The sequence below is a fragment of the Nerophis lumbriciformis genome, linkage group LG03, assembly GCF_033978685.3.
Source record: "Nerophis lumbriciformis linkage group LG03, RoL_Nlum_v2.1, whole genome shotgun sequence".
Lineage (NCBI taxonomy): Eukaryota > Metazoa > Chordata > Actinopteri > Syngnathiformes > Syngnathidae > Nerophis > Nerophis lumbriciformis.
In genome coordinates this window covers 38,700,001-38,715,044 of record NC_084550.2, presented here as the reverse complement: position 1 = coordinate 38,715,044, position 15,044 = coordinate 38,700,001, and the positions used below count along the sequence as shown (strand labels likewise).

Sequence of the window (15,044 nt, the reverse complement as noted above, 5' to 3'; positions counted from 1 at the left end):
ACCTGCCCAATCACGTTATAACTGTAGAATGATGGAGTGCGAGTTCTTGGTTTCTTATGTGGGTTTATTGTTAGGCAGTTTCATTAACGTCCTCCCAGCGCGGCAACAACACACAACAACAGCAGTCACGTTTTTGTCTGCCGTAAAGCAGTTCGTCTGCCGTAAACAGCAATGTTGTGACACTCTTAAACAGGACAATACTGCCATCTAGTGCATTTGATGAAAGCACTTTTGTGCGTGCCACACAGCAATGCATCATCAGAGAGGGTGTTCAGCATGGTTGGAAAAATAGTGACAGAGAATAGAACAAGGATGGACAATTCAACCCTTAACTCAACAATGAGTAGATGAGTGTTATGTGTGTGTATATGTGTAAATAAATGAACACTGAAATCAAGTATTTATTTTATTTATATATATTTATATATATATATATATATATATATACATATGTAATAAAAGAAATATATATTTATAGCTAGAATTCACTGAAAGTCAAGTATTTCTTGTGTGTGTATGTATGTATGTATGTATATATATATATATATATATATATATATATATATATATATAAAATAAATATATATTTATAGCTAGAATTCACTGAAAGTCAAGTATTTCTTGTGTGTGTATGTATGTATCAGAGGTGGGACCAAGTCATTGTTTTGCAAGTCACAAGTAAGTCTCAAGTCTTTGCCCTCAAGTCCGAGTCAAATGGGTTGTACTTGTATAGCGCTTTTCTACCTTCAAGGTACTCAAAGCGCTTTGACACTACTTCCACATTTACCCATTCACACACACATTCACACACTGATGGAGGAGTCCCGAGTCAAGACAGGCAAGCCCCGAGTCAAGTCCAAAGTCAAGACTGGAAAGTCTCAAGTCAAGTCCTAAGTCCTGCATTTTGAGTTTCGAGTCCTTTCAAGTCCTTTTAACCACAGACTAATATATTAACACAGATTGTGTATGCTTTTCAAACGCTGTATTTATTTATTAAAACAAGTGCATTTTAAATTGCAGGAAAGAAAATTGTGCTGACATTGCACTTTATAATAGCACTATTAACCAGTCATTTTAAACATTAACTCATTCCTTTACAGAACAAACACATTGAAAAATAAAGTGCAAATGTACTTATTTGTACAAAAGTGTTAACATTGAAAAAACATGACATATACGTGAACATAACAAGCAAGTTGTACTTTTTATATGTCAGGGCCCTATGCTGCATTGCATTTGAAAAAGACCAAATTAGCCAAGAGTCTGTCAGTCATTTGTGCACGATGGGGGCGTAGTATGATGCCACCATGGCTGAAAACTCGCTCCACTGGAGCACTGGAGGCAGGCACTGCCAAGACTCTCATGGCCACTCGGAACAGTGAAGGAAGAGTCTTCATGTTCAATGCCCAGAACAAAAGGGGAGAGAGAGTTGTTTTGGGTTGGTGCACTACTTGTAAGTGTATCTTGTGTTTTTTATGTTGATTTCATTAAAAAAAGAGGAAAAAAAAAAAGTTTTTTCTTGTGCGGCCCGATACCAATCGATCCACGGACCAGTACCGGGCCGCGGCCCGGTGGTTGGGGACCACTGAGGTAAACAACCAACAGTATATCAGAAAGCTAGCTAAAACGGTACACATATTCATAATATAGTATACATTTTAACTGACCTTTATTTTACTATTTTTGTCTTTTTTTAGGTGGCTAAAATACGCGGTGCTGCTGACCGCCGTCTAACGTTACGTGTAATATATTGACTAACGTAACCCTGCTTTAAAAAAATCACTGAACAAAAAGTATGAATAAGGTAGTGAACTGCAACAGATTCCCATGTTTGCAATAACGTTAGCAGTGAGTTTACAGCCTCACTGATTTAACTACACAGCAAATAAAAGTCACGTTACTTAGCCAATAAACGTTATCTTACATTCAAAACTTACCGTTCTTTGTGCAACTTCAAATGCCGGACGAAGTTGGAAGTTGTTGCCTCTCCATCAGTAATTTTCGAACCGCATGTGTTGCATACTGCAAACCGTTTTGTGTTGACCACCTCGTACCCAAACAAAATTATTTTAGGTATAATTTTTTGTTCACTGGCGTGTGGCTTGGACATGTCTTCTTCGTTGGTTGTCCTGCAATTTGATTGGATGAATGCTGTGTGATGAAAACAAAGTAGATCTAATTTGATTGGCTGTTGTACTGAGACCACACCAGCTGACACACGCAACGCTGATAGACAAGTACACAATGAAAAATACGGAGCGCTCCCGAATAACTTTTTCATCTTTGGGTTTTGGGGAAAGTAGCAAGTCATGTCAAGTCATGTCAATTCAAAAGGCTCAAGTCCAAGTGAAGTCACAAGTAATTGATGTTAAAGTCTAAGTCGAGTTGCAAGTCTTTTTACATTTTGTCAAGTCGAGTCTAAAGTCATCAAATTCATGACTCGAGTCTGACTCGAGTCCAAGTCATGTGACTCGAGTCCACACCTCTGGTATGTATGTATATATATATACAGGTAAAAGCCAGTAAATTAGAATATTTTGGAAAAACTTGATTTATTTCAGTAATTGCATTCAAAAGGTGTAACTTGTACATTATATTTATTCATTGCACACAGACTGATGCATTCAAATGTTTATTTCATTTAATTTTGATGATTTGAAGTGGCAACAAATGAAAATCCAAAATTCCCTGTGTCACAAAATTAGAATATTACTTAAGGCTAATACAAAAAAGGGATTTTTAGAAATGTTGGCCAACTGAAAAGTATGAAAATGAAAAATATGAGCATGTACAATACTCAATACTTGGTTGGAGCTCCTTTTGCCTCAATTACTGCGTTAATGCGGCGTGGCATGGAGTCGATGAGTTTCTGGCACTGCTCAGGTGTTATGAGAGCCCAGGTTGCTCTGATAGTGGCCTTCAACTCTTCTGCGTTTTTGGGTCTGGCATTCTGCATCTTCCTTTTCACAATACCCCACAGATTTTCTATGGGGCTAAGGTCAGGGGAGTTGGCGGGCCAATTTAGAACAGAAATACCATGGTCCGTAAACCAGGCACGGGTAGATTTTGCGCTGTGTGCAGGCGCCAAGTCCTGTTGGAACTTGAAATCTCCATCTCCATAGAGCAGGTCAGCAGCAGGAAGCATGAAGTGCTCTAAAACTTGCTGGTAGACGGCTGCGTTGACCCTGGATCTCAGGAAACAGAGTGGACCGACACCAGCTGGACTGCTGCTGAGTGGTCCAAAGTCATGTTTTCTGACGAAAGCAAATTTTGCATTTCCTTTGGAAATCGAGGTCCCAGAGTCTGGAGGAAGACAGGAGAGGCACAGGATCCACGTTGCCTGAAGTCTAGTGTAAAGTTTCCACCATCAGTGATGGTTTGGGGTGCCATGTCATCTGCTGGTGTCGGTCCACTCTGTTTCCTGAGATCCAGGGTCAACGCAGCCGTCTACCAGCAAGTTTTAGAGCACTTCATGCTTCCTGCTGCTGACCTGCTCTATGGAGATGGAGATTTCAAGTTCCAACAGGACTTGGCGCCTGCACACAGCGCAAAATCTACCCGTGCCTGGTTTACGGACCATGGTATTTCTGTTCTAAATTGGCCCGCCAACTCCCCTGACTTTAGCCCCATAGAAAATCTGTGGGGTATTGTGAAAAGGAAGATGCAGAATGCCAGACCCAAAAACGCAGAAGAGTTGAAGGCCACTATCAGAGCAACCTGGGCTCTCATAACACCTGAGCAGTGCCAGAAACTCATCGACTCCATGCCACGCCGCATTAACGCAGTAATTGAGGCAAAAGGAGCTCCAACCAAGTATTGAGTATTGTACATGCTCATATTTTTCATTTTCATACTTTTCAGTTGGCCAACATTTCTAAAAATCCCTTTTTTGTATTAGCCTTAAGTAATATTCTAATTTTGTGACACACGGAATTTTGGATTTTCATTTGTTGCCACTTCAAATCATCAAAATTAAATGAAATAAACATTTGAATGCATCAGTCTGTGTGCAATGAATAAATATAATGTACAAGTTACACATTTTGAATGCAATTACTGAAATAAATCAAGTTTTTCAAAATATTCTAATTTACTGGCTTTTACCTGTGTGTGTGTGTGTGTGTGTGTGTGTGTGTGTGTGTGTGTGTGTGTGTGTGTGTGTATATTTCATATATATATGAAATACTTGACTTAGTATTTCTTAGGTTGGCAAGTATGTGGTATGCTTATCAACAATGACGTTTCTCCTCCCAGAATGCATCTTTCTAGGTGTCTTCAGCCAGGCTCCCAGTCAGAAAAGGCAGTGTGCCTTCCAGGTGAAGCCAAAAGACAGCAGTTATTTAGCGGAGGGAAACGTCAGCGACTCGGTTCAGGTGTGTGAGCGCACATACTGCTGCGTGGGCTATTTCTTCATTGGCGCAGGCCCGCCACAGGTTGATGTGCTCGGTAAGATGTGATACCATTGTCGATGACAATCCAACTCCAAAATCACAACAAACCAGGTCTCTCTATCTTCTGTTGCAGCTTGTAATAAATTAGAGAAATCTTGCCCGGATGCAACCTGCAAGCCGCAAACCCGTGTGAAGCGGATAGCTAAGTGTGTGTGCAACACAGACCTCTGCAACAGCAACATTACCTGGACTGGTGTCAGCAACAAAATCTGGACTGGTGTGATACAAGAGCACGGGTCCACTGGCATTGTGGGTATGACTGATTTATATTTTTTCATTATGTAAGTAGGCTAATGCATATAAGCCAAAACATTATTACAAGACAAAACACTCTGCATCTGAACTTTATGATGTACACTATATTGCCAAAAGTATTTGGCCACCTGCCTTTACTCACTTATGAAATTGAAGTGCCATCACATGGAATTGTCCAAAATGTTTTGGTATCCTGGAGCATTCAAAGTTAATTTCACTGGAACTAAGGGGGCAAGCCCAACTCCTGAAAAACAACCCCACACCATAATTCCTCCTCCACCAAATTTCACACTCTGCACAATGCAGTCCGAAATGTAGCGTTCTCCTGGCAACTTCCAAACCCAGACTCATCCATCAGATTGCCAGATGGAAAAGTGTGATTCATCACTCCAGAAAATGCGTCTCCACTGCTCTAGAGTCCAGTGGCAACATGCTTTACACCACTGCATCCCACGCTTTGCATTGGACTTGGTGATGTATGGCTTAGATGCAGCTGCTCGGCCATGGAAACCCATTCCATGAAGCTCTCTGCGTACTGTACATGGGCTAATTGGAAGGTCACATGAAGTTTGGAGCGCTGTTGCAACTGACAGTGCAAATACTTTCTGCACTATGCGCTTCAACATCCGCTGACCCCTCTCTGTCAGTTTACGTGGCCTACCTCTTGGTGGCTGAGTTGCTGTTGTTCCCAAACTCTTAACTTTTCTTATAAAAAAGTTGACTGTGGAATATTTAGGAGCAAGGAAATGTCACGACTGGATTTGTTGCACAGGTGGCATCCTATGACAGTTCCACGCTGGAAATCACTGAGAGCGGCCCATTCTTTCACAAATGTTTGTAGAAACAGTCTCCATGTCTAAGTGCTTGATTTTATACACCGGGCCAAGTGATTAGGACACCTGATTCTCATCATTTGGATGGGTGGCCAAATACTTTTGGCAATATAGTGTAGGTGATGTAGTGTTTTTAAAAATGTTTTTATTAGTACAGTTGGTCTTAAATTAGCAAAGAGTTCGGTTCCTACGACTGCAATGAAAGTTAAAACTTTTACCTAAATTATTGCTAATAATCATTAACACCTAAATCAGTTACATTGTGCACAGAAAACATGAAAATACTGTAATAGAATGCCATCCATCCATCCATCTTCTTCCGCTTATCTGAGGTCGGGTCGCGGGGGCAGCAGCCTAAGCAGGGAAGCCCAGACTTTCCTCTCCCCAGCCACTTCGTCCAGCTCTTCCCGGGGGATCCCAAGGCGTAATAAAATGATTAAACAAAATAATTATTGTAATTAGTGACAAAAAAAAAAGTTCCTGTGGTTACAAGGGAGGATTAATTATCATTGTCCATCTCATAGTAGTTGACTATTCCACAAAATTATTAGGACCTGCTTTTAGGAGGGTAGAGTCCACCCAGATCCTTTTTTTCTAATTGATGAGAGGTGACTAGAATTGACACTTAAAGGCCTACTGAAATGCTATTTTCGTATTTAAACGTTGATAGCAGGTCCATTCTATGTGTCATACTTGATCATTTCGCGATATTGCCATATTTTTGCTGAAAGGATTTAGTAGAGAACATCGACGATAAAGTTCGCAACTTTTGGTCGCTGATAATAAAGCCTTGCCTGTACTGGAAGTAGCAGACGAGTAGCGTGACGTCACAGGTTGTGGAGCTCCTCACATCCGCACATTGTTTACAATCAGGGCCACCAGCAGCGAGAGCGATTCGGACCGAGAAAGCGACGATTTCTCCATTAATTTGAGTGAGGATGAAAGATTTGTGGATGAGGAAAGTGAGAGTGAAGGACTAGAGGGCAGTGGGAGCGATTCAGATAGGGAAGATGCTGTGAGAGGCGGGTGGGACCTGATATTCAGCTGGGAATGACTAAAACAGTAAATAAACACAAGACATATATATACTCTATTAGCCACAACACAACCAGGCTTATATTTAATATGCCACAAATTAATCCCGCATAACAAACACCTCCCCCCTCCCGTCCATATAACCCGCCAATACAACTCAAATACCTGCACAACACACTCAATCCCACAGCCCAAAGTACCGTTCACCTCCCCAAAGTTCATACAGCACATATATTTCCCCAAAGTCCCCCAAGTTACGTACGTGACATGCACATAGCGGCACGCACGTACGGGCAAGCGATCAAATGTTTGGAAGCCGCAGCTGCATGCGTACTCACGGTACCGCGTCTGCGCATCCAACTCAAAGTCCTCCTGGTAAGAGTCTCTGTTGTCCCAGTTCTCCACAGGCCAATGGTAAAGCTTGACTGTCATCTTCCGGGAATGTAAACAATGAAACACCGGCTGTGTTTGTGTTGCTGCAGTCGGCCGCAATACACCACTTCCCACCTACAGCTTTCTTCTTTGCTGTCTCCATTGTTCATTGAACAAATTGCAAAAGATTCACCAACACAGATGTCCAGAATACTGTGGAATTTTGCGATGAAAACTGACTACTTAATAGCTGGCCACCATGCTGTCCCAAAATGTCCTCTACAATCCGTGACGTCACGTGCTGACGTCATCATACCGAGACGTTTTCAGCAGGATATTTCGCGCAAAATTTAAAATTGCACTTTAGTAAGCTAACCCGGCCGTATTGGCATGTGTTGCAATGTTAAGATTTCATCATTGATGTATAAACTATCAGACTGCGTGGTCGGTAGTAGTGGGTTTCAGTAGGCCTTTAACAATTTATTCTACAAAAATGGAGTAAGTACAAATAATAGAAATACTAGCGCTGTGAGAGAATAAACCAAGCTATCATAATGTTGAAACAGCTTCTTATAGGGTCACCCGTCTCTCATGCTTTTGTCCACCACGTTTGCTACGCCTTAACTGGTATCGAAACTGAAAGTTAAATTGGCACATACACCTTCACTCTTTCTCCAGGCTGGTAATTCATGACACTATTAATTATAATCCATGTGTGTTTCACATTGTCCCATTGGGTTGAGTTTTTCCTTGCCCTGATGTGGGATCTGAGCCGAGGATGTCGTTGTGGCTTGTGCAGCCCTTTGAGACACTCGTGATTTAGGGCTATATAAATAAATATTGATTGATGATTGGTAGAAAATATTCCTCTAATATGTTTTATAGGTACCCTTTTTATCCTTTTTTATCCCTCGCTTGGACCGAGCACACAGCCAATGTTAAGTTATCCACTCATTCAACAATTTACAACGTCTTATTTTTTCACGTTCCTTTTCTTTTACACGCTGCCCCCAGAAGAGTCTGCCTCACGCTTGGAAGACCTAATGAAGTGCAATAAGTAGGGGGCGTACTGATCCAATATTGATGTCTGATATCGGTCTGATGTCAGCAAAAAAACAAAACAAGTATGGGATGATATTGGCTTGCATGTAAAATCTCCAATTACAAGCTGTGATACCAGAAGTCCTGCAGCATTTTTACTTTTACTTGTGGACAGCCAGTTCACATCTAAATGTCCTCCAATAAGCGTTATTTTCTTCTATTTTAGTCATGTCATTTTACAAAAGGTAGACATGGTAGGCTGCTAGGAGCTAGCAGCTACACAACAGATAAGCAGGCAATAGCACACAAGCTAGAAATACGTAATCATAATTGAGCAACTTTGCAGTTTAAAACTGCACGGTTGTCAATATAAAGTATTAAAATAATTATAGTTGCATTTAAATTACACATACAAAGCCTCCAGGGCAGAAGCGTGTTAGAAAGTATCCAGTAACAAACGTGTCAGCATTTTTCAACTTGCTGTGTTGTGACCTTGATTTAATGAATAATTGTTACCATGAGGTTTCGCCCAAAAACAAATTCACTCCACTTTAAAATCACACATTTATCTTAAGGTTCTGAGTCATTTCAATTGATCAAATATTTTCTAATCTACGGTAATGGATTTATATTCAATATTTAAGGCTGCAACATAGCTATTGTATAAAAAAGTTGTATCGTGACACCTCTACAAATAAGCAACGTACAGTAATCCCTCCTCAGTGCAGCTGTGCCGGTGAAAAGCACATAGGCTATTTTTCAATGGCATGTGCTAAAATATTTTTGAGCAAATCTTGTTACCAAAATGAAGTTTTTCATTTATTTATGGCAGCGCGTTTGTAACCACAAAACATCGCCACGCGGAATGGCGTGAAACAAAGACCGCCTTTTTTATCCGTATCAACATTTCAAAGTTTTTTTTGTAATAACATGCCTTTTTGCTCATTTATTTTAGTTCTTGGTGTTCATTTTTTTTCATCTCATTGTTGAATTGGGTTTTTAAGAATGCACTGCAAAATGTTCCATTATAACACGATCTGCAGGCGGTAAACGGCTTTTTTGATGCCGCAGCTACAAACCCCGTTTCCATGAGTTGGGAAATTGTGTTAGATGTAAATATAAACGGAATACAATGATTTGCAAATCCTTTTCAACCCATATTCAATTGAATGCACTACAAAGACAAGATATTTGATGTTCAAACTCATAAACTTTATTTTTTTTTTTGCAAATAATAATTAACTTAGAATTTCATGGCTGCAACACGTGCCAAAGTAGTTGGGAAAGGGCATGTTCACCACTGTGTTACATGGCCTTTCCTTTTAACAACACTCAATAAACGTTTGGGAACTGAGGAGACAAATTTTTTAAGCTTCTCAGGTGGAATTCTTTCCCATTCTTGCTTGATGTACAGCTTAAGTTGTTCAACAGTCCGGGGTCTCCGTTGTGATATTTTAGGCTTCATAATGCGATGGGAGACAGGTCTGGACTACAGGCAGGCCAGTCTAGTACCCGCACTCTTTTACTATGAAGCCACGTTGATGTAACACGTGGCTTGGCATTGTCTTGCTGAAATAAGCAGGGGCGTCCATGGTAACGTTGCTTGGATGGCAACATATGTTGCTCCAAAACCTGTATGTACCTTTCAGCATTAATGGCGCCTTCACAGATGTGTAAGTTAACCATGTCTTGGGCACTAATACACCCCCATACCATCACACATGCTGGCTTTTCAACTTTGCGCCTATAACAATCCGGATGGTTCTTTTCCTCTTTGGTCCGGAGGACACGACGTCCACAGTTTCCAAAAACAATTTGAAATGTGGACTCGTCAGACCGCAGAACACTTTTCCACTTTGTATCAGTCCATCTTAGATGAGCTCAGGCCCAGCGAAGCCGACGGCGTTTCTGGGTGTTGTTGATAAACGGTTTTCGCCTTGCATAGGAGAGTTTTAACTTGCACTTACAGATGTAGCGACCAACTGTAGTTACTGACAGTGGGTTTCTGAAGTGTTCCTGAGCCCATGTGGTGATATCCTTTACACACTGATGTCGCTTGTTGATGCAGTACAGCCTGAGGGACCGAAGGTCACGGGCTTAGCTGCTTACGTGCAGTGATTTCTCCAGATTCTCTGAACCCTTTGATGATATTACGGACCGTAGATGGTGAAATCCCGAAATTCCTTGCAATAGCTGGTTGAGAGGTTTTTCTTAAACTGTTCAACAATTTGCTCACGCATTTGTTGACAAAGTGGTGACCCTCGCCCCGTCCTTGTTTGTGAATGACTGAGCATTACATGGAATCTACTTTTATACCCAATCATAGCACCTACCTGTTCCCAATTTGCCTGTTCACCTGTGGGATGTTCCAAATAAGTGTTTGATGAGCATTCCTCAACTTTATCAGTATTGATTGCCACCTTTCCCAACTTCTTTGTCACGTGTTGCTGGCATCAAATTCTAAAGTTAATGATTATTTGCAACAAAAAAAAAGTTTATCAGTTTGAACATCAAATATGTTGTCTTTGTAGCATATTCAACTGAATATGGGTTGAAAATGATTTGCAAATCATTGTATTCCGTTTATATTTACATCTAACACAATTTCCCAACTCATATGGAAACGGGGTTTGTACATACTATAATATATTCCTCCCTCTATCTACCCTTAGTCTCTCTACTCCCTGTGTGTCAAAGTCAAGGTCCGCGAATTAATGATCTATGGACCCCGGGTGATATTCATACTTGCCAAACCAGACTCCCAAAATTCAGCGCCTCTCCCGAAAACCTCCCGGGACACATTTTCTCCCGAAAATCTCCCGAAATTCAGGCGGACCTGAGTGACGTGTCGACAGCCTGTTTTCACGTCCGCTTTCCCACAATATAAACAGCGTGCCTGCCCAATCACGTTATAACTGTAGAATGATCGAGGGCGAGTTCTTGGTTTCTTATGTTGGTTTATTGTTAGGCAGTTTCATTAACGTCCTCCCAGCGCGGCAACAACACACAACAACAGCAGTCACGTTTTCGTCTCCCGCAAAGCAGTTCGTCTGCCGTAAACAGCAATGTTGTGACACTCTTAAACAGGACAATACTGCCATCTACTATACATGCATATGTTACATCTAGAGCTTTTAGAGAGTGCAGTGCACAACTGCGCACACAACAAGGAGACGAAGCAGAATGCATCATCAGAGAGGGTGTTCAGCATGGTTAGAAAAATAGTGACAGAGAATAGAACAAGGATGGACAATTCAACCCTTAACTCAACAATGAGTAGATGAGTGTTATGTGTGTGTGTATATGTGGAAATAAATGAACACTGAAATTCAAGTATTTGTCTTATATATATATATATATATATATATATATATATATATATATATATATATATATATATATATATATATATATATATATATATATATATATATGTATATCCATCCATTTTCTACCGCTTATTCCCTTTGGTGTCGCGGGGGGTGCTGGAGCCTATCTCAGCTACAATCGGGCGGAAGGCGGGGTACACCATAGACAAGTCGCCACCTCATACATATATATATATATATATATATATATATATATATATATATATATATATATATATATTTATAATAAAATAAATATATATATAAAAATAAATATATATAGCTAGAAGTCACTGAAAGTCAAGTATTTCTTTTATTTATATATATATATATATATATATATATATATATATATATATATATATGAAATACTTGACTTGGTGAATTCTAGCTGTAAATATACTCCTCCCCTCTTAACCATGCCCCCGACCACGCCTCCCAACCCACTTCCCGAAATCGCAGGTCTCAAGGTTGGCAAGTATAGTGATATTTGATTAGTATTGACGGCGTGGCGCAGTGGAAGAGTGGCCGTGCGCAACCCAAGGGTCCCTGGTTCAATCCCCACCTAGTACCAACCTCGTCATGTCCGTTGTGTCCTGAGCAAGACACTTCACCCTTGCTCCTGATGGGTGCTGGTTAGCGCCTTGCATGGCAGCTCCCTCCATCAGTGTGTGAATGTGTGTGTGAATGGGTAAATGTGGAAGTAGTGTCAAAGCGCTTTGAGTACCTTGAAGGTAGAAAAGCGCTATACAAGTACAACCCATTTATCATTTATTTATTAGAACCGGCCCGCAGGCCACAGCCGCCTGCTGCTGTTTTGCACGCACCAATACTCCATCAGTGTTGGCGCTAGGAATTTTCAAGATGAGGTCCCAGGGGCCCCATCAAGTCATAAAAATGGGGTTCCACGGTACATTTTTGGGCTCCCACTTTTTTGTCAGCGTTTTGAAAACAAATGATAAATGTTTGCATTATCCTGTTATATCTCACATTCTATATTGTGTTTTGGAAAAAGGTTGTCATAAACGTTACTTAATTCATTAAAAAAAATAATACAAAAGAAAACACATTTTTATGCATATGTAAATTTATTCAGCTATAAACATTCATACACCTTCTTCTTTCCTTGATGGATCCAAACTTTATTTTTATTGTAAGACAAAGAAAACAATCTGAATTGGTCTGTATTTTTTTTTAGTTTTAATGCCATGATTTTAATAGTCCGCCCCGCGTGTGCACAGATTTTCCTCCATGCGGCCCCTGAGCTAAAATGGGTTTGACACCCCTGTTCTAGGGGGAGTTTTTCCCTTGCCTCTGTCGCCAGGTGCTTGCTCATGTGGGCTTCAGTTTAATGTATGTGGAGTAGAGTTTATGTATAGAGTGCCAGTTGAGAATTGGAGCTATGTAAATCGAACTGGCTTGATTTCCTCAGAACTTAACACATGTTTTTTTTCCCCTCGTAGAAGCAACATGGATCCTACTTGTTGTCCTGAGTGTGGCGCTTCTGTGCCTTGTGGTTGTTGCTCTTCGATGGAAACATCTCTCAAAAAAGAAAAGTAACTTTGTTTTGACATTGTTTTGTTCCCTATGTGAGTAGTGGCCACTCATACGATGCATCTTAGAATCGGCTATCAAATCATTCAGGGTTTTTCACACTGTGGATTAAAGGACAGCCTCCTCATGCTTTTGTTTGCCATTGCAACAGTTTCATTCTTTCTGCTGCTTCGGCCTTGGAGCTTATCTCTCCTCCAAGGCTCCCCTTCAACGTGTGTAAGGCATCGTTCTTCAACACAACCTTCTTTTTGCATAGTCCATGCATAATCACTTATCAACTTCAACAAGGACATCTACAAAGGTTTTCCCATGTGTGAAAATACATGACTTCCTCAAACAGCCCCAATAATCACTGTGTATGCCGGTCAGTTACACAAATATAATTAGGGATGTTCCATAGAGAGCAGTGACGTGCAGTCACTAGAGGCAGGTGAGGCCCCGCCTCACCTGCCATCATGGAAAGAAAAAAAAATTTAAAATATTTTTTTTTAATTAAATTGTTATATGTATCCAGTGATTATACTATAACGTTATTTTACAATTAACTTCACCCGTTATAGATTATTTTTATTTAAAATCGCTGAATTTTCACATTTGCCGTTCAAATACTGAGAAGAGACGGTGCGGTGAACAGCAGCCAGTTGAGGCACGTCACTGCGTTGTGCCTCAACATGGATTGCGGACTTGGCTAACTGCTGGTCTGCTGTGCAGTGAGACCGTATTGCTATATGAACTATATTATACATTTCCATAGTTTAGTTAGCTGAGGTATATAATGTACAGTGTATTTTGTCAACAACTGTATGTGTGTAAAGTATTTCTTGTGCTGAGCGATCATAAAACGGCTGCAAAAGACTCACTGGCTGAGGCTCGCCTCCTGCACCCCCGCCGTAGAATGTACGGCAACCCCTGACGGGAGTGTTATATCAACTAAAGCCCACACTTAAACTTTCCACGTGCAAGATTGAATCTATTTAAAAAAGTTATTTCATAAGAAGCCAAAAAGTGCAAAAACAATAATGTTCGTGTTGGACGAATTGTGAATGACTGAAGGGCCACAACATTAGGTACACCTGCAGACTGCAGGTGTACCTAATTCACAACTCCTCCAACACGAACATTATTGTTTTTGCACTTTTTGGCTTCTTATTAAATAACTTTTGTAACCTATTTTTATGGGCTTTCATCTTTGTGATGTTAAGTTCCTGTTATGCGCTGTTATACAGTATATGCCTTGAGCTCTTATTTTGAAGGCGCTAAGAGCGGAAGTGACGACACGTTGGAGTGGAGCGGAAGTTTTTGAAAGAAGGTAAATAAAGTGGTCCTCGTGTAAACTGGAGCCTCCGTGTTTGTTATTTTGTAGTTTCATACAGTATAGGCGACATTTATAAACCCTCGGTTACACTTTTTTAAATAGATTCAATCTTGCACGTGGAAAGTTTAAGTGAGGGCTTTAGTTGATATAACACTCTCGTCAGGGATTGCATTAATCCAGCACAATAGCGACTCATGGATTTATTTTATAAGTAAAGGTAAAACCATAATAACGTTTTTTTTATTAAATGTGCTTTTTTGTGTGCTACAGTTTGTATGTGTAAAGTTAAAGTTAAGTTAAAGTACCAATGATTGTCACACACACACTAGGTGTAATGAAATTTGTCCTCTGCATTTGACCCATCCCCTTGATCACCCCCTGGGAGGTGAGGGGAGCAGTGGGCACCAGCGGCGCTGCGCCCGGGAATAATTTTTGGTGATTTAATAACCCCCAATTCCAAGCCTTGATGCTGAGTGCCAAGCAGGGAAGAATGCTGGTATGAGCTTTTAAACATAACCCGTTAACTGCTGCCAATCAAATGGTGAATAAGATATTCTTTAGGGTTCATATGTTTGTAAATCTGACTGTGATGAAGCCAGTGCCTCACCAGCCATCAACCTCACCGCACGTCACTGATAGAGTGTTTTTATGCTGCCAATTCCGATCATCCATGAGTGAGATCGGCCGATACTAATTCTGATCACGTGTGTATTTTTCTAATTATTGGTTTAACAAGATCAACACAAACATTTTCACTTCTATAATCTATTGTCAAAGTATCAGATCGAGACTCTAAATAACAAATAAAAAAAAGAACTAG

The 15,044-nt window shown here is 40.5% G+C and overlaps 1 protein-coding gene across 3 annotated transcripts in view; it reads left to right on the top strand.

The window, feature by feature from the left end:
* The window catches only part of LOC133584197 (activin receptor type-2A-like), a 43,860-nt gene that overhangs the window by 11,407 nt on the left and 17,409 nt on the right, over window positions 1-15,044 (top strand). For all 3 annotated transcript variants that reach the window (XM_061937705.2, XM_061937703.2, XM_061937704.2), the window contains 3 exons: window positions 4,255-4,446; window positions 4,525-4,704; window positions 12,819-12,911. In XM_061937705.2, coding sequence (XP_061793689.1) covers window positions 4,255-4,446; window positions 4,525-4,704; window positions 12,819-12,911 — 465 coding nt within the window. The remainder of the gene's footprint in view (window positions 1-4,254; window positions 4,447-4,524; window positions 4,705-12,818; window positions 12,912-15,044) is intronic.